Below are 20,322 nucleotides of genomic sequence, written 5' to 3' on the forward strand. Positions count from 1 at the left end.
CAATAAGAAATGTACCCCTTCCAAAATTTAAGATTGGTACACAAATACACCTGTGTCTTATGAAAAAAAGTAATAATAAAGCCGGTCAATAACATTTACATTTTGAATATTTGGCCATAAGAGGAACATCAACATCTACAATGGGGTCTTAGAAAACGTTTACCGAATTTTGTTATTTGATAATTCCCAAATTTAAAAGGGAACATAAACATATAAAGGTAATAAACCATATAACATGCTAAATAGGGGTCAATAACCTCCGAAATTTGATTTTTGGTAGTTCTTTACCTATGAAAAGGGAACGATGTGGACCATCCAAATTTATAGTGGTACATATTGGAGACCTGTACTATGATACCAAATGCTTATATTAAACAATTTCTAAAACCGAGTGGATGAGCCAAGATACCCCTCCCAAATTTTTAAAGGATGCATCAATGTACCCATATCTTATGATAGGAAATGAACCTATATACATGACCATATAACCATATAAGGTAATAAAACCTCATCAAAGGGAAGAAATTGGGCCAAAAACCAAACACATGGTACAACATATTGCTTATGTTTATATTTTAGCAATTTTTACCCATGAAAGGGAACAAGATGGACCACCCAAATTTATCATGATACATATTGAGGTCATGTACTATGATAGCGAGGACCCATATATGACCATATAACCATATAAGGTAATAGGACCTCATCCAAAGGAATAAATTAGGTCAAAAACCAAACACGTGGTACAACGTTTATATTTTGTCAATTTTGTACCCCTAAAAGGGAACGAGGTGGACCACCCAAATTTATAGTGATCCATATTAGGGTCTTATACTGTAATACCAAATGTTTAATTGAGCAATTTCCAAATTAAAGGGGTGGGCCATTGTACCCCTCCCGGGGTGCATCAATGTACCTATGTCTTATGATAGGGAATGGACCCCTATATGACCATATAACTATATGATGTAATAGGCCCTCATCAAGGAGATAAATTAGGTCAAAAATCAAACACGTGGTATAACGTATTGCTTACGTTTATATTTTGGCAATTTGGTACCCCTAAAAGGGAACGAGGTGGACCACCCAAATTTATCATGATACATATTAGTATCTAGTACTATGACACCACATGTTGAAATTAAGCAATTTCCAAAATTAAAGGGTTGGGCCAAGGTACCCCTCCCAAAATTTAAAGGGGTGCATCAATATACCCATGTCTTATGAAAGGTAATAGACTCCTGTATACGCTCATGTAAACATATAAGGTAATAACACCTCATCAAAGGGGATAAAATCGACCAAAAACCAAACACGTGGTATAACGTATTGCTTACGTTTATATTTTTGGCAATTTTGTACCCCTAGAAGGGAACGAGGTGGACCACCCAAATTTATCATAATACATATTAGGGTCTTGTACTATAATACCAAATGTTTAAATTGGTCAATTTCCAAAATTTAAGGGGTGGACCATTGTACCCCTCCCGGGGGTGCACAAATGTACCTATGTCTTATGATAGGTAATAAACCCCTATACATGATCATATAACTATATAAGGTAATAGGACCTCATCCAAGCACATAAATTAGGCCGAAAACCAAACACGTGATATAACGTATTGCTTACGTTTATATTTTTGGCAATTTTGTACCCCTAGAAGGGAACGAGGTGGACCACCCAAATTTATCATAATACATATTAGGGTCTTGTACTATAATACCAAATGTTTAAATTGGTCAATTTCCAAAATTTAAGGGGTGGACCATTGTACCCCTCCCGGGGGTGCACAAATGTACCTATGTCTTATGATAGGTAATAAACCCCTATACATGATCATATAACTATATAAGGTAATAGGACCTCATCCAAGCACATAAATTAGGCCGAAAACCAAACACGTGATATAACGTATTGCTTACGTTTATATTTTGGCAATTTTGTACCCCTAGAAGGGAATGAGGTGGACCACCCAAATTTATCATAATGCATATTAGGGTCCTATACTATAATACCCAATGTTGAAATTGGTCAATTTCCAAAATTTAAGGGGTGGGCCAAAGTACCCCTCCCAAATTTTTCAAGGGGTGCATTAATATACCCATGTCTTATGATAGGTAATGGACCCCTATACATGACCATATAACCATATAAGGTAATAGGACCTCATCCAAGAGGACAAATTGGGCCAAAAGACCAAACACGTGGTACAACGTATTGCTTACGTTTATATTTTGGCAATTTTATACCCCTAGAAGGGAATGAGGTGGACCACCCAAATTTATCATGATACATATTAGGGTCCTGTACTATAATACCCAATGTTTAAATTGGGCAATTTCCAAAATTTAAGGGGTGGGCCAACGTACCCCTCCCAAATTTTTCAAGGGGTGCATTAATATACCCATATGTTATGAAAGGTAATGGACCCCTGTATACGCCCATATAACTATATAGGATAATAATACCTCATCCAAGGGGATAAATTAGGTCAAAAACCCCCGAAATTTGAATTTTTGGCAATTTTTTACCCATAAAAGGGAACGACATAGACCCCCAATACTGATAGAGGTACATACTATGGTCCTAGGCTACCATACCAAATTTTTAGATTTGGCAATTTCCAAAATTTAAGGGGGGTGGTCCTATGTACCCCTGCCAAAATTTAGGGGGTGGGCCAAGGTACCCCTGCCAAAATTTAGAGGGGGTGGTCCTAGGTACCCCTAGGTCATTGACCCCGGGCCAGGTCATTGACCTTTCACCCTGGTCGTAAAAGAGAGTGAGGATGAGTCATTCGGCCATACGGGGACCACTACTACTGCTATAATATCAATTTCAATAAACTGCGTACATACACTTCTATTTCATGGTTGTTTGTGTTATTGTGTTTTCAATCCGAATAATCCAATGTACCAGACTAGTTTTCAGGAAGAGAAAGGTACGCATATATATTAAACATACTATCAAGAGCGCCGATCCTGGGGGGACCGAGGGGGCCTGGCCTCCCCTAAGCTCATGTGGCTCCTATTTTATTTATGAGTATACAATATTTGGTATAATTTGAGTGCAATTTGTCTTAAAATCTTCATACATATACCTTCTGCATCTGAATGCCCCCCCCCCTCTTCCAAATTTACAGAGAAATCGGCGCTCTTGCATACTATAGTAATATTTTCTAGTAAGATATTTTTATGATTACTCTATATACATTATTTATAAGTAGCTGTCGTGCCACTGCTTATTAAAATTTTACAATCAAGTAATACTAGAAATCCTATTCTAAAAATACACAAATCACACTTATTTTCTGTAAATTGGCCACTTTTCGATGGAACCGATGGTGGCCAACATAGACAGGTTTCACTATAATAATAATAATAATAATAATAATAATAATAAAAATTCAAAAGTTATGAACATTCCTTACGCAATATTACAAAATTCTTAAGTGTTGAAGATTCCTTTGTACATTTTGTCAATCCTGACACCGAATATTCCGTTTTTGCATCTCTTAAATGATCATTTAATCTGATTTAAAAAAGCGATATACGAATTATAACTGAAAAAAATAACTTCATATTACTTCGTAATGAATCATCAGTGAACAGTTTATCCTCTTTGACTTCTTTCTATCCCCTTTCTTCCTCTCTTTCTTTTTTTAATTGACTATTTCCTCATCTCTAATGAAAGGTCAAACAATGATCTGAAATACTATAAGAAACTTAATATCTTCAATAAGAACAGCGAGTACACTTGATTTCTCTTTTTCTTTTTCTTAGCCCATTTTCATGAAATGACACAACTGTTTGACAACGATTCTTTATGAAAACTGAAAAATAACTATAAGTTAGCTACACTGAAAATGAGACTAATAGTTGATTCTTCCATAAGCAAATAGTACACAACAAATGCAATATATTATGGTAATTAATGTATTGTTAAGGCATAGTAAGAACATTTAGGATTCGACTCAAAATGTGTATCCATATGGGATCGAAATCTTGAACCAAAATCAAAATTGTAAGAGAAAACTGTTACAACAAATTACAAAATACGCGAAGTGAGCGCTACAATTTAAAGATGTCGCCCAAGGAAGCCAGCAGGTTACCTGCTGCTCCGAGTTATTCTGTTAAACCTAAACAAGGCAAACCCGTTAGTGCAGAAGAAAAGCAAATAGTTTATCAAACGATATCAACGTTGTTCAATTCACTTGAAGAAAACTAAGATCTTAAGTAGCTAATTTTCATGTTCTAAGGGAATAGTATACACATTATTTATTTACTTACTTTGTAGTACTGAAGTTACTATTTGTATGTTCGCATGCTATACAATGTAAGAAAGTTAATCAAGAAATTGAGCTTAAGGAGTAAAGTACCATCTGTTTTCATGGATATAGGTAATGATTTAGGTGATAGATGAAAAAGAAATAATCTCCCATAATGATAAATATGCTTGCTGTTACATATCAGCGCCATCTCTTTGTCGTTCAGTTGATAATTTGACATAACTCATTCTAGTTTCATCTGTGATTACAATTTGGAGAAAGATAACAATGTTCAGTTGTTCTTAAAGGACGGGGAATTATATAGTATTGTGTATTTTGCCCCATATCATGGCAATAATTGTGTGAGAGTGAGACGAGTAATGCGCATCGCCGTGGCAGAAATATTGCGGCAAACAGACGAACAATTTCCTCTTCACCAATCAGTAAATAGTCGTGCGCGCAGTGATACATCGAGTTACGCAGTTTGTTTTTGAAGGCTGCAAAGGACTGTGAAAAACGCTTTAAGATCGTACAACTTGACAGTGCGTTTAGATGTAATATTGAGAGCACACCGAACAACAGACACATGCTTTCTAAAATAATTAACTGTGACAAATTTTGTGGAGCTTTTCAGCTGTTGCTTGCAATATATATACAGTGTATTTCAAAACAACATCGACAACGTTTGGAAGATGATTCCAAGATAAGAGGAAAAGGGTGCACAAATGCTTCCTTCCGGATTTACAGGCTGCCTAAAACATGAAAAAATGAGATTTAAAGATCCATAGCTCCAAAACTATGGGACCTACCGTAGTCGGGTCAAGACTTCACTTAGGAACTAATATGTGCGCTATCCAAAAATACATGTTTCAGAATCCTAAGGTACTCACCTAACAATTTTTATAAAAGCAGTATTTTTACAGACATATAATTTGAAGTACTCAGCAACTACCTCTATAAAAATTGTTGCAGAAGTACCACAGGATTCTGAAACATTATATTTGGATAGGGCACATACTAGTTCCTAAATAAAGTCTTGGTCCAACTACGATAAGTGCCATAGTTTTGGAGCTATGAACCTTTAAAGTTCATTTTTTCATGTTTTCGGCAACCTATAACTCCGAAAGGAAGCATTTGTGCACCCAGATTGGTCTATACTTTTCATATTGTCTTGGTGTCAGGAATCACCTCCCAAACGTTGTCGGTGTTGTTTTGAAACACCCTATATATATATGGTATAATGGAAAGAGACTGGATCTAAATTAATGAGTGTTGGGCAGCTATTTAACTGGGTCACGAGCCGCCACTGTATAAGTATACAACTCTAGTACAATCTAGTAGATAATATATTTTTTTTAAATGAAACTAGGGTGGCTAGTTGTAACAACGTAAATAAACAAAAGTAAATATTTAATTAGAAAATTTTAATTCTTCATCAACTAGAAATACATTAACAAGGTAGCTATTCAAATCATTAACAGAGTGATCATATTGATTTTCAATAGCTTCTACTACATCATCTGGCAATAACAAAGTTCCATTCCTAATACTTTCTAACATATGGGTTTTCTTTTCATTTAAAATTTTCGCCAAATTTGCCAACTGCTGCTTGTTTAATGAGCTTTTGCGCTCTTTTATCTCGGTGCTAATTAGTTTTCGCAACGCCACATCTACTTGATGGACTACATTTGTTAAATTCACAATCCTTGATTCAGCTTTATGTTCACTGGAATCATCTAGTGGTGATACAGGATTGGATAAGGCCGCATTGAAAAGCTCACCAAGTTTAGAAGAAATATCATCTTTTGATGTAATAGTTAAGGAGTATTGTTCCCATTTATATTGCACAGGATTCGGTGGTTCGAGTCTCTTATGCATTAAGTGTATCACACTTTCTGGAACACTGTTGGCTCGAGTTTGATTACGTTTAATCGCGTCACTGACCGAGCACTCCAGAAATAACTGACAAAAACCTACACTGTATTTTCTGGCTAGCTGATAGTACTCATATCTCATGCTCCGGTAATACATATTATCATCAATAATTATAATAACATTAGTATCCTTCCCATAAACGGACTCTCTTTTGACTAATATATCCTGCCACAAATTAACCAATTTTAATGCTGTTTCTGTACAAGGGAACTCCTTAAAATTGGGATCTTTTTCTAAAACACGACAAATTGCAAACTCTACTGAATAAACTATACTTTTGCGTGCATCCTTCCAGGTATCACTAGTTTCTGAGTTCTGAAGACTAAGTTCCTCTTGCAGTTCTAATGGAATGAAATCATCATAAATTACAGGCAAAATAAGTAACTCTCGTGATGATTCCGTTAACAGCGTTCTCAAAGAACTTTTCCCGCTGGCTGGTAAACCAATCAAAACTCCGAGACAAATTTTCCTCATTATGAACCCAACAAAATTAGCTGTATTTGTATTTTTTTTCTTTTACATATTACAAAAGAATGTCCAGAAATGATGTTGTTCTCATGTTTGTGCATTGGCAGATGCCTTATTTTCTTCCTTCACTACTAGTTGCTCAGCCGCCTTTCGTTGCGCTTCTTCTTGTAGATTCATCTCCTCAATCCTTTTGTTCACTATTTGAGGCTGGACCTCCATGTATACGGACATTATTTTGTGATTCACATTTACAAATTTACTAGAACACAACTCAACACATCTTGCCTGCAACAGAAAAAAAAAATTAGAATGAAAAAAAAAAGAATAGTATGGATACCCTAAATACACAACAATTCTTAGATAATATAGGATGTATTAAAAAGGACTTTACACTTTGAAAAATCATTGATTTATTCATTTATCTTACAGACATGGTTTATTTTATTTATTTAACAATCACCAGATACAGCCCAGAGGCCATTTTACATTGGATATCCAACAACAACAATAACAATGGAGAGGATTTGGGAAGGTATCGGCCAGGGCCTGTTTCAGTTGGTACCATCCCGGCATTTGCCTGGTAGGACTGAGGGGAAACCTTGGAAAACCTCAGTCAGAATGGTCGGCAGCGGGATTCGAACCCACGACCTCCCGAATACGAAGCCAACGCTCTACTACTTGAGCTACTTCGCTTTAGGTGTCATTTTGCAGCAAAATACATCAAGTTTTGACTCACGTAGTACACCAGTTCAGAAACAAGCCACCGGAAGCGCTACCGGCAGTTGGAGCAAAGATGGCTGCCTTTACTGGTCCCGAGCGTGCTAGCTGTGTGTTTTGGTTTGAAGAATCCAAATCTGGGAGAACCTCTTGATTTTTTTTTTTTTGGGGGGGGAGTCATCAAGAACACGCCCAGACAGCAATTTAAACTTGCTGCAAGTTGCCACAAACTTGCTGTCGCAAGGTCAATTAGCTTGCCGCAAGCTATACTATGCAAGCTTGTGGCAAGCTAGTCTTCACAAGTTAAACACAAGTCAAATTATCTCAAACGCAAGCCAATTATAAGCGTATTCTCATCAATGGCAAGCTTTAATAAGCTTATTGCAAGCGAAACACACGCCAAACAAGTTATATGGAAGCTTGCAGTAAGCGAATTTAGATAAAACAGTATGAAATCAGCATAATTTAACCGTGTGACTAAATCTATGCTACAATATATTGTCCCCTCAACTTCCCAATTATTGAAACAAATGCAAACCGTGAAAACACCCAAGTCTCCGATCCGCTTCTGCAAAACATCAAAATAAGCATAATTGTTACGTTTTAGCTGTGACAAGCAACGCGCCGTTGCTTCTTACAAATATCTAATATGTTGCTATATTAGCAGCGAGTACTTGAAATTTCTACCTTTTTATATAAAAACGCAGAAAAATGTTTATACTTTAAACACAGCGTTCAGATAAAGTTTATACTGTAAGTTAAACTTGAAGTTTATATTAAAATATCTCCAACAGTTCTGTATTCTTTTGCGAAATAAGTAGGCTCAAACCTGCTGCCATCTATGTTCACATTTATGCTTTATACATAAATACTACAATTCGTTATGCCTCATGGTTACCGAAATATGAGGAAATAAAGAGCGACATTATAGGTACGTGGGACTACAGTACTAGACGGCACAATTAAAAAAAAATAATTAAGTTTGTCCTTTATTCAAGCTGAATGCTATCAAGACGCCAACAACGCGAACACTACTTTGTTGCCGAAAGTTAAGAGGTCAGCGTCACGTGGTTTTTGAGAACAACTGAAAATCGAACGCGCGCTGGCTTTTTACTTCAATCTAAAGAAAAGCGTCTCGCAAGTGAAACGTGGGTTGCCCGCACTACAGCTTGCGCTAAGCAGAAATAAGCTTTTGTGTATAAGCCAAAGCGAAATAAAATCAAATAAAAGCGGCAGGCAAGCTTGCGGCAAGCAAATATGCTGTCTGGGCAGTATTTGTTCCACCCATACCACCTTCTCTACCAGAGCTCTGAGCTCGGATTTTCCTCGCAATTGAACAAGTTCACACCTGACATGCTGCAGCGGGTCTGGCAAAAAATCGACTTCAGATGGGACGTGTGCCACATGGAATGGACACATTGAACCTCTTAGGTATAAGGTAAAAACACTTGAAGTATTTTGCTACAAAACGACCAAAACCATGTCTGTTAGCTAAATAAATAAATCAATATGAGTTTTCAAAGTTGTAAAGATTGTTTTGATACACCCTGTATTATGTCTAGGCTACAAATACGACAGAATGGTATTAGTGTAAATGTACTAAGTCCAATCGTGAAAATACCATGGCGTAATTCTTGGCTTCTAAAGGATTCTTAGCAGACACTCCTTGGGTGCCAAAGACACAAACAAGTCAAGAAGATCACTAACCTTACCTAAAGCGTCCAAAATAATAATAATTTCAGAGACGGTTTTAATGTTAGCCTAACGCCATCATCAGTGCAAATAGTGCTAACCTACGCTGTTTGACAAACTACGTTGTGAAAAATTTTGTCGTTGGAGAACCCTAATGTCTATTTACACGAAACTAATTTTAATCCGATGGTTTGTGTATTTTTTCCTACTTTATTCTGTATTGGAAGCCAAACATATTATTCATATTACTCACTTGAGCATTTCCACTCACAAACGATACACACACCGAAATAATCACAATTGAATAAATCTGAAACTAATATTTGATAGTCAGTTCATATAAAATTTAACTACTCTTTTAGTACGAGTAACTATATACAGTCTCACAGGTTCATGGTGTTGAAAGGGGCCCTGTTTAATCCAACTATCAACCAACTATATACAACGTAAATTTAAAAATTGAGTACGAGGGGCATACTGAACGTCGTGAGCAACATGTTTTCACAACTATAATCTTTAGTTGTATGTGAAACCAAGCAGATCATCTCAATCTACAGACCTTCCTTTCTTTCTTTCCAGACGTTGACGCTGTTTGTTGCTAGCAAGTGACCACAGGCAGCACTTCCAAAATGGCGGGCAGCGATGTTTCGTTTCGACAGCGTGCTGTGATTGAATTCCTTGTTAAAGAGGACCAATCCGCTTCTGAAATTCACCGCAGACTGCAGCGTGCCAATGTGCCAATGGAGATGTGTACACGGGTGCCAGCAGTGTTAGGAGCTGGGTAAAACATTTTAAGGATAGAAACACGAGTATCGAAGATGAGCCTTGCAGCGGGTGCCCTCGGACTGCCTCCACGGAACACAACAAAGTAAGGGTTGATGAGCTGATTAGGGGAGATAGGCGTATCACTGTGAATGAAGTCTCTGCAAAACTTGGTGAGAGACATAATGCGGTGAAAGAAATGATTTACACCTTAGGTTATCTGAAGGTTTCTGCTCGTTGGGTCCCACGTTTATTAACCGAGGACCACAAACGTCAGAGAGTAACCACTGCCCAAACACTTCTTCAGAGATTTCGATATGAAGGTGATGACTTTTTGGCGGGTATTGTGACTGGAGATGAAAGATAGTTTCATCATTATGAACCTGAAACAAAACGACAGAGTATGAAATAGCACCACTTGAATTCGCCACCGAAGAAGAAAGCGAAGACAGTGCATTCGATAGGCAAGTTATAGGGAGCGTCTTCTGAGATAAACAGGTTGCATTCTGGTTGACTTTCTTGAGACTCGACAAACCATAAATTCTGCCCGTTACATCCAAACATTTTTGAAATGAAATCTTTGCGTTTTATCTCACGGTTATGCCGGTTAGGCTAAAGGAGATGGTGATGATGAGAAATGAATGAAATGGTGGAATGAAGAAAATGGGAGGAAACGGAAGAACCCCGAGAAAATCCACGAGCACGGTGTTTGTCCACCACAAAGTCCACACGGCGCGAGCTGGGATCGAACCAGGGACCCCAAGCAGCGGAGGTGAACGTTCTACTACTGAGCCACCACGCCCCACAGACACTTTTGAAACTCCGTCGTGCCTTGCGTGATAAACGTCCTGGAAAGAAGATAATCCTTCAACAAGATAATGCGCATTCGTATACTGCACAAGACGATGATGTATATGGAGCAGATCAGCAGATTTCTGAGGGGAACACATCCTCCCTACAGCCCCGACATGGCATCCTCCGACTACCATCTTTTCAGATTTGTAAAAGAACAAATGCGAGGCCATCGCTACGAGACACTAGAGGATATTCAGCAAGCAATGAGTCAGTATCTACGGACAGCTGGAACGGAATTCTATCGCAGGGGTATTTTCAAACTTGTAGAATGATGGAGAAAATGTGTGCGAAAAAACGGAGACTATGTGGAAAAGTGAAAGAAACTGTCTGTAGATTGGGATAATATATTTGGTTTCACTTACAAATAAAGATTATGGTTGTGAAAAAAATGTTGCTCACGACTTTCGGTATGCCCTCGTATTTTCACTTCTCACTACTTGTTTTACTATAAACGTTACTCCCTTAGAATGATCTATTCAAGTTTGTTCATCTGACGGAAATCGCAAGTTGAAATGGACACCAGAAAGAAATCTCGCCTTCAACAAAATGAGGCACCTTCTCACTTCACCACCAGTACTTGCTTTCTATTCCACAAAGAACACAGAACACAATTTAATAACTGATTCGTCTTCCCTAGAAATCGGAGCGGTCTGTTATATCTCTTCTAGACATCCTAAAACCGTCAATCTACTCCCAATTTTTCATCAAAAATTATATGCAATCTTCTTTCCGCTTAAAAAGTTTTTTTTTTAAAAAAAAAAACGAAAAACTTTTTAGGTAAACCTTTCTCTTTGATCACTAACAACATTTCTCTCCTAGCCATAAGGAAAACTGTTGTCCCCAATGCTAAACTTTTACGTTAAATCACATATTATGGAATGTAATAGCAGGTGAACAGGCTTGAAATGAAATTAAATGAAATCTTACACGGTTATGCCGGCTAGGCTAAAGAAGACGATGATGATGATAAATGAATGGAATAGTGTAATATAAAAAGTGGGAGGAAATGGGAGAACCCAAAGAAAATGCACGCACATGGTGTTTGTTCACCACTAAGTTCACTTGGCGCGAGCTGGAATCGAACTAGGGACTCCGTGCACAGAGGTGAACGCTCTACCACTGTCAAATTTGAATGGATCATTCTAAGGGCATAGTGCATATACCTGAAACAAGTAGTGAGAAGTGAAAACAAACATTTAACAACATAAATCTCTAGAATACATCTTAACAATGAGCAGACAGAATTCGAACTGTTAAATGTTAAATACTTTTTAGTGCTTTGTGGACACTTGGAGTGTTTCGTTAACACAGCTGAATAAAATCTTCTAGGAATGTTCACGATCATGGCTCCACCGCGGACTGAAATATCGAATATTGAGTATTTAACAGGGATAAAAAGGTACCGGATGCAGGATTAGTTCCTTTTCTATATTAAATATACATCTTAATGATCTACAAATTATATCATTTACAAGCAAATTTCTAATTTACCAAACTTTAATTCTTTCCATTGGTGGTAACTTGTTTCAACAAAACTTCAACACTTACATGAATAAATTAATAAATATAGTTACATTAAAACAGGAGAGTACTCATTACGGAAAGGATGCTTCGAAAATCAACCAAGACTTCAGGTCTCGGATCGACCATAAGACTCACAAGTCCTGTATGGTACAAAGTGCTTCAATTAACTTAGAATCTACTAAATGGAAGCAAACTTGGTAGTTGAGGAAAGAATTCATTAAAATGCATAAATAAATCAAAAATTTTCCTTACTTTCCCATAATATGGAGAAAGACTCTGTTCGAAACATTTTTTTTATTAGTCTTTGCTTAAGTTCTACAGAAATTACTGTTAAACAAGTACATATTTCCATATTTTCCCGAACATACTGAACAACTGATATTTTTAAGAAAATACGAATAAAAATTTTAGTAAAACAAGTTTTCTTTCAAATTTTGCGAAAATCTAGCGTTGCTTACCTCTTCTTCAGTTAGACTTCGACTACTCATATTGTAAACACAATTTACAAAACATAATTCCGACATCCGATTGTACAGCTGCAGAAAGTCGCGAAACTGGAATAAATAGAAAATACAATTTTAGTTATATTTCAAATTTTAAAAAAGTAATACATATAGATGATGTCACTCAAAGCTAGACCCGATTTTCTCCGTCTAATTTTGGTGAAAAACTGCAAAAGTGAATTGAAATTCTAACATGTTCTGTTGTCTAGAGCAGTAGTGCTCAAAGTGGAGTCCGCGGGACTTAGCCAGAGGGTCCGTGACGTCTAAAAATTAAAATATACAGGGTGATCCATACGTCTTAGTATAGTGAATTATTTTGGAAACAAACACGATAAAAGCAAATCTGACTAGCGGAGGACGGACCTGGGTAAAGGAGCTACCGATTGATACATGCGTGGTGAATGGTAGCTATCTTGGATCCAGATTACTTTTTTTCAAATGGGAAGGTAGGCATGTGAACATCAATTAACACTACTTTTTGCAGGGAAATTGAGTCCCGCAAGCACAAATGCGTTATCATGAGGCGTTCAAAAGTTAAGATGCCCCAAAGTTGACGGTTTTCTGTTTCCTTGCAGGTAGAGCGAGATGGCACTGACGAAGCAGGAAAGAATTGAGATCATCCTAATGTCTGGGGAAAGCAGCAGTCGTGTGATTGCCCAGGACTTCGACGCGCGCCACCCCGAACGACCTGCAATAAGCCACAACACCGTTAGCTACTTCATTAGGAAATTCAATGTAACTGGTACTGTTGCCAACAGACCCCCACGAACCGGACAGATGAGAAAACATCCACAATGGTGCTTGCTGCGAGTGTGAAAAGTCCGAAGCGCAACACAAGACAACTATCAGCGATAACAGGCGTACCACGTGCTTCCGTGATGAGGATTCTCCCTATGAACAAGTGGCAACCCTTCAAGCTGCAGCTTATCCAGTCAACCTTTCAGAGGATGATCCACACCGGCGCATGAAATTCGCCAATTGGACTTTGTCACAATAGACCGAGACCCGCATTTTTCCAGCCAGCGTTCTCTTCACAGACGAGGCAAACTTTTATTTGGATGGGGAAGTGAATCGCCAGAACATGTGCTATTGGTTGGATGCAAACCCACATGCCATCAATCCCTGCAAGAGGGTTACCCCTGCTTATATCATGGTGTGGTGTGGCATATGGAACACGTCGATCATAGGACCCTCTCCTCCTCACGGTAAACTCTCCTCCTGAGACCCCCCTGGATCGAATTTTGAAAAAATGCTTCGTCCTAGTCTGGGGCTACGACCAAGGTACCCCTGACCAAAATTTGGGAACTCGGTGCACTCGTCTGGTCTCCAGGTCGCACACAGACAGATTCCCACATGCTATTAAATGTATGTTATTACTCTTAGAAAATGAAAGACAGTAATTACTACAAGTATATCTACGACATTGAAAGAAATACGCAATTGCAATATTAATTGCTTTGAATTCCAATTAAAACGCAATTCCTGTAGCTTTTTTAACTCCACGGGAAAACAAATAACCAATACGTACTCCTGCAACAGCTCACGCCAAATATTATATGGCACCATTTTTTTTTTCTATGAACCAGTAATACATACAAAACTTTACATTTCCAAGTTAAATTATATACATTAAGGGTGGCAAGCACCAACCGAGAGCAAGTGAAACTAAAGTAGTAAGTTACTAAAAGAGAAGGAAATCGGCGACTTCCAGTCGAGAGTACTGAACTAAAGGAGTAAATTTTTCGTTTACTACTGTAGTAAATTTATTTACTCCAAAACTGGTGGAGAGCACCATCAAAGAGTACGCTACTACATTAGTAACTTAAGGAGTAAATAAGGCCAAAATTTACTCCTAAGCAGTAGTAGGACTATGAAGAATATATGGAGATGGAAGAAGAAGTAGACATCCCAAGAATGAGAGTTTTAATGGAGAGAAGAGACCTATTTGCAATGTACAGTGATATTGATTTCAAAGAGCGTTTTGGGTTGCTTAAGGAATCTTTTGAACGGCTGCCTGATATGTTGGAGCCGTTACTGCAGCATAATTCTGACAGGAACCGTGCTTTGTCTTCTAGGCTGCAACTTCTTTGTAGATTGCGAATCCTTCGCACTGGTACTTATCAAATCTTAGCAGGGGATCTCATTAACATACATCGTAATACTGCTGGAAGAGCTTTTAACAGTGTGATAGACATTTCAATTGCCTTAAAGCCACTGTGTGTGTGTCCACGCCACAGAACAAATATATAGGTACACAATCCATGACCCCTATGACATTCGGGAATCAACCAATTCGATAGAATTCACTTTTTTCCTTGATATATATACTGTATATATAATGGCGAATCCAGGATATGATCAAGGGAGGGGCTAAACCATAGTTTGCCGTTTTATGCAATATAAGCAGGATTGAAGCCCATTTTACCCTGGATAAAATGGGCTACAATCCTGCTTTACACTGCATAAAACGGCAAACTATGGTTTAGTCCCTCCCTTGATCATATCCTGGATCCGCCACTATATATATATCAAGGAAAAAAAGGTAATTCTATCGAATTGGTTGATTCCCGAATGTCATAGGAGGCATGGGATGTGTACCTATACCTATACTTTGTCCTTTTGGAGCACAAGCAGAATTATACAGAAATTGCAAGAATTTCTTTTTTATCAATACACAAATCATTTCTGATACCAATATGAAGATTTTGAACGTGGTAAGCCACTGGCTGAGTTCCACTCATGATGCACGCATTTGAGACAATAGTAGAATTCCTCCAGAATAGGAAAACGAACAAATGGGTTGCTTGTTGGAGATAGTGCATATGCTCTCTCCAAACATCTTATGACTCCTATGTTTCGACCTCATACAAGAGTCGTAGGGCGCTACAATAAAGCCCATGTTGTTACAAGATGTGTAATAGAACGTACATTCGGTGTTTGGAAGAACCGTTTCCAAATTCTCACTAAAACAATGAGATATAAGCAAAACATATGTGGGAATGTTATTGAGGATACTGCAGTTCTGCACAACTTTGGAACAGAAGTAGGTTTGTTTCACCCTGATGCTGTGCAGTGTTTCTTTCAGAAAAAATGTCCCGGAGGGAACACTTAGTATTCGAAGGGGATCATATTATTTTTACATGGTATTATTATATTATAGAAGCATTATTTTCGTCTCCTCCCGGAGAAAACTCTCAGAGCGCTTCCGAGGGGCAATCCCCCTCGCTGCTGAACGGGACGCTAAACTAAAAAATCAATCAACTCAGAAGGTCTATTATGTTAATTATCTTAATTAAAATTGTATCTAATTTGCTAGTAAAATAATAAATTAGTATAAATACTTTTCCTTCTTAAATGAATAGATAAGGCACTGGATCGTCACTACTGCAGTGAAATGTCACCCATTTTATTTATGTATAATTTTAGTTAGTTTCTCTTTTTCTTTCTTTTCTTTCTTTCTTCTTTATTTTGCAATTAGGGGATTAAGATTTTCATTTTATTTCTCTCTTCAGTACACAGAGTTATATAATAAAGATATTTTGATTATTTCTAAGAAAAATAAGATGTCTACTTTTATAACTTCGCTTATACAAATAAATATTAGAATGTGGTAATTAGAAAAATTAAATGTACTGATGCTTAAACACAAATATTATGTCATGTGAAAAACAAGAATATATTAACCATTCGAAAATATATCAAGCAAACAGAATATGTTTCATACATATAAAATATATTCACATTCATTTATTAAATCATAACTTTCTGGAGCACATTGCCTGAAGAACCGGAACCTGAAGTCTCTTCCATTTCGTTCTTGAATTCGTTCTTATTCATAACTTTCATTTTAAGGTTATGCTCTTCTTCCACGATTTCTCTTTGTCTTTCAATTAACAACATTTTTGTATTACATTCCTCTCGTATTAAACGCATTTTTAACGAATGAAGCTCATCTGCTTTTCCCAACAACTTGCTGTTCTTCACTACAACCGCATGTTCTCTGCCTTTTTTCATGGGCGCATCTTCTGATAAGCTTCAGCTCCCAATAGGAAACGAAATGCACGTGCCAGCAGTATGCAGAAATGGCTTACTTCTTTAGTAAAAAGGCGTTACTACTTTAGTTACAACTAAAGAAGTAAATAGTAATTGAGCTCTCCAACAGTTATTAAAAGAATATATTACTACGGAAGTAATTTACTAAAGTAGTCCAGACTAAAGAAGTAAGAGTTACTATAAGAGTAATTTACACTAGTTTGGTGCTCGCCATCCTAAGAATTATTTCAAGAAAGTGAGGGGACAACTACTCCCTTTTGCCCCCCCTAATCGCCGCCCATGTGTGTGTTTATCAAGAGTTTACGAACACTTACACTTTTTACTAATATTTTTTGTTTTTTGGTTTAAACCATCCAACGCTGACCCTTTCTGTAAAAATCAATCTAGTGCTACTTCTCGTGTCTATGTAAGGATACTATCTGGGGCAGGCGTTGTAAAGTTGACCCAAATTAATTCCGTAGTATTACTCTTTTTTTCGTGAAAAGATTTTACTCGTCAGATTTGCACATTTATGCCCTGATAGTTTTAATTGTCCACTATCTACTTTAAATATATTTACTGTTTATTAATCACTGATATTTATGGGTAAACTTTGCAGTAAACGCTCCAGCTGCGGATCGACAAGTAGGGTAGGGGTAGGAACAACTTAGCTTAAGGTTAGGGAAGTTCTGATCCATTTTCATAAAAGCAACAGTGTGTAATTTCTCATTTCTGAGCGAGTATCAGTAGGTATATCAGCTGGAACGGGCATTGTAAAGGTAACCCATATATATATGATGCAGATTGATTATACGGATCCACAGATTTGTAAAATTTTCAAAAGAAATTTGTAATAATATCTTAATAGAGTACGGTATTGTGTAAATAATAAAAATATGGCGTATTCTTATCTGAAATGCGTATGTATGTGAAAATACATTAATGAAAATCGAACCTGGTATGCACGTATTTGCCCATACAGTAAGTAATATACATGGACAATTTCTAAAATTTACGGAAAAATTAGTAATATTATAATACATAAGTATGTGAAAAATGGATGTACGATCTGTTGTTACGTTCGACACATCCGGATTTATACGTATAGTGGTTTTCAAAGCTAAACCAAGTTTTCTTATCAGCAGTAAAATTGTCATATGGTTGTTAGCGGCCACGTGCGGTTTGTCAACCAGTTGGATGTTGCCGGTATTACAAAAGCTTAGCCGCTCTCCCTGACGCCAGGGTAAACAATGAAGTCTCGAACTATTCTTTCTGAGCGTTGCAAACTAATAAGCAGATACATAAAACCAGAATAACCATTTAAAATAGGGATAAAATACATACAGGTCATTCAACAAGTAATTTTCTCTCCTATTAATATAATAATAATAATAATAATAATAATAATAATAATAATAATAATAATAATAATAATAATAATAATATAGTTTCAATTAAAAGACAAATTCTGACCAAAGCATATATTAACTAATAAATAATAGCGTTACAGTTTCGGCAAATTAATCTGCCGAAACTGTAACGCTATTATTTATTAGTCAATATATGCTTTGGTCAGAATTTGTCTTTTAATTTATATAAGAAGTTCCAAAGCTAGAATGAGTGGTATTCAAATAATATAGTTAATAACATCACGAATCTCACATAAAGCACTATATCAGACCTGGTTGAACATTATTTTGAAAATTCTCACATAAATAGATAAAATAAACAATTGGAACTTAACACTTTAAGAGTTCAAAACATGTCCTCGTTTTCGTTTTCATCAGTTTCTGAGGACGATTGATCTATTTCTATGACAACATGATCTTTGTCTCCATCAAAAATATTTTGCAAGACACGATAACTTTGTTCAATGTCCCGGGAAAACATTATTATTATTCGACAGGCCATCTGTCTATAATGACAATTTAAAACTTTTTTCTTTAAAAAAAAGAAATGACTAAAAAGCATTCTATTAAGTACCTAAATCCTCATATGTATTAATGTATGCAGGTTAATATCTGAGTAATAAAGCTATTATTATTAATTTCCTGTGTATAGTATCCTAATTTGTAGTTTGTCCAGTTTTTATACACGTGACGAATCACATTAGAAAGAAACTGATCAATTATATATTTACTTGTATAACTATATCTTAAAGCTAGAAACAATATACTTACAAGCAGAGCAGATAAACAGGCAGAATCTTTATTAAGCCTATTACTAATATTACATATTATTATTAGCAATAATAATAATGGTAACTAAATTCCTGGCGCAACAGCCTTTAGAAGGAATGGACTTATGGCACTCATTTCTGTGGGGTAATGCGTTTAGAGGTCTGCACGGGCTCGGGCTACTATGTATAACCGTAATGGGATTAGTTATACTGAGAGCTTTATACAGTTCTACCTGAGTTGGAGCGGCCACGCCGGAATCTAGTTACAATGAAGGATTTATGGTAAGGATAAGTAAACCCTTAGATCTTGAGCTTCGAGGAAAAAATTGGTTATGTTTTGTCGCGTATTATAGAACAGAAATCAAAATATAACACGTTGCACATATTCTCCTTTATGTAACTATTGACCACTGTGTATAAAGTGAAGGAACGTGACTCAGGGTATATGAAGGTAAAGAGTGAAGAAGTGGAACCACTGAAGTATTAGTGAAGCTCTTACGAATTTCTGAAGTTGTTACAAATGGTCAGCACGAAAGAATGATAAGATGTAGAAAATAGTAACATGAAAGCTTTTTTTTTTTCTGATTTGTAAGTGAACGTGAAGGAACCAATCACATATCTTTGTAAAGTGAAAGCAGTGGTTGGCTATTGTTTAGCTTTGGAGGGCCAGAATTTGATCGACTCTTTTTTTTTTTTTTTTTTTCGATATTCTATTCATATTCGCTTAGGTTAGGTTAATAACATTTAATTCAGACAGTATTGCCGAGCAAGCGTTAGAGAGTGAAGGCGAGTTAGAACCCCGCAGGGCAAACCGTTTTCTGTCTTCTTTAGTGTTGGCCTCCCATTACTAAACATTTACCCAGTGGTCTTCCCCAATCCTCATATACGACCGCTCGGCCCGCAAACTACGCTCCTGCTTTGACTCGGTTAGATAGCATTCGTGCTTTCTAGTGGCAGCACAGGGTGGTTCTTTTGTACAAGGCCTCTTAAAGTTAACCTGCACCGGAGAATGCAAGTGCACATATCAAAGGTAATTACTGAAGGTACAAAAATGAATGCAGATAGAAGTATATATTCCATGAATTTATATATGAATCCATATAATCAATCTGGGCGATATTCATATTTGAATGTTAGATATTAAAATACGAAATAATACAGAAAAATAACCCAGCTTACATTTCTCAGTGTCGCGTAATCGTCCATCACAAAAACACATGAATGCCTCAAATTACTTACTAAAACTGTAACGTCTAGTATTTTTGTTCACAACTTTTATTGTACTAACTTAGTCACAATTTTTAAATTGCTAATACTTATATTAAGAATCACGTTTTGAATTTATGCATCACGGTTCACAGTCTATTCACACTTCGTTTCGTAATAAGAG

The 20,322-nt window shown here is 36.7% G+C and overlaps 3 protein-coding genes across 4 annotated transcripts in view; 1 reads left to right on the forward strand and 2 right to left on the reverse strand.

Moving 5' to 3' along the window:
• Arfip (ADP ribosylation factor interacting protein arfaptin) overlaps positions 1-20,322 on the forward strand; it is a 113,569-nt gene that overhangs the window by 33,151 nt on the left and 60,096 nt on the right. The window lies entirely within an intron of this gene.
• On the reverse strand, positions 5,673-6,674 carry Pstk (Phosphoseryl tRNA kinase). Its single transcript, XM_081752623.1, has one exon. It carries the CDS (start codon positions 6,672-6,674, stop codon positions 5,676-5,678), a length of 999 nt encoding a protein of 332 aa, XP_081608749.1. The 3' UTR covers positions 5,673-5,675.
• On the reverse strand, positions 6,559-20,320 carry Tim9b (Translocase of inner membrane 9b). Of its 2 annotated transcripts, none has more exons than XM_081752624.1 (3): positions 20,112-20,320; positions 12,677-12,772; positions 6,559-6,953 (listed from the first exon to the last, which is right to left on the reverse strand). In XM_081752624.1, the coding sequence occupies exons 1-3, from the start codon at positions 20,136-20,138 to the stop codon at positions 6,756-6,758; spliced, it is 321 nt and encodes a 106-aa protein (XP_081608750.1). In that variant the 5' UTR covers positions 20,139-20,320; the 3' UTR covers positions 6,559-6,755. The 2 variants fall into 2 exon arrangements, with proteins under 2 accessions (XP_081608750.1, XP_081608751.1); XM_081752625.1 differs by having other exon boundaries at positions 20,172-20,315.

Source organism: Thermobia domestica, chromosome 3 (assembly GCF_964235325.1).
Source record: "Thermobia domestica chromosome 3, izTheDome1.hap1.1, whole genome shotgun sequence".
Taxonomy (NCBI): domain Eukaryota; kingdom Metazoa; phylum Arthropoda; class Insecta; order Zygentoma; family Lepismatidae; genus Thermobia; species Thermobia domestica.

Bases quoted from the DNA above. Each gene is read 5' to 3' on its own strand.
- Tim9b (XM_081752624.1), bottom strand. From the start codon at position 20,138: ATGGACGATTACGCGACACTGAGAAAT. The intron at 12,773-20,111 runs GTAAGCTGGGTT...TATTTATTCCAG, and splicing joins ATTACGCGACACTGAGAAAT to TTTCGCGACTTTCTGCAGCT. The intron at 6,954-12,676 runs GTAAGCAACGCT...TTTCTGTTGCAG, and splicing joins GAAGTCTAACTGAAGAAGAG to GCAAGATGTGTTGAGTTGTG.
- Pstk (XM_081752623.1), bottom strand. From the start codon at position 6,674: ATGAGGAAAATTTGTCTCGGAGTTTTGATTGGTTTACCAGCCAGCGGG.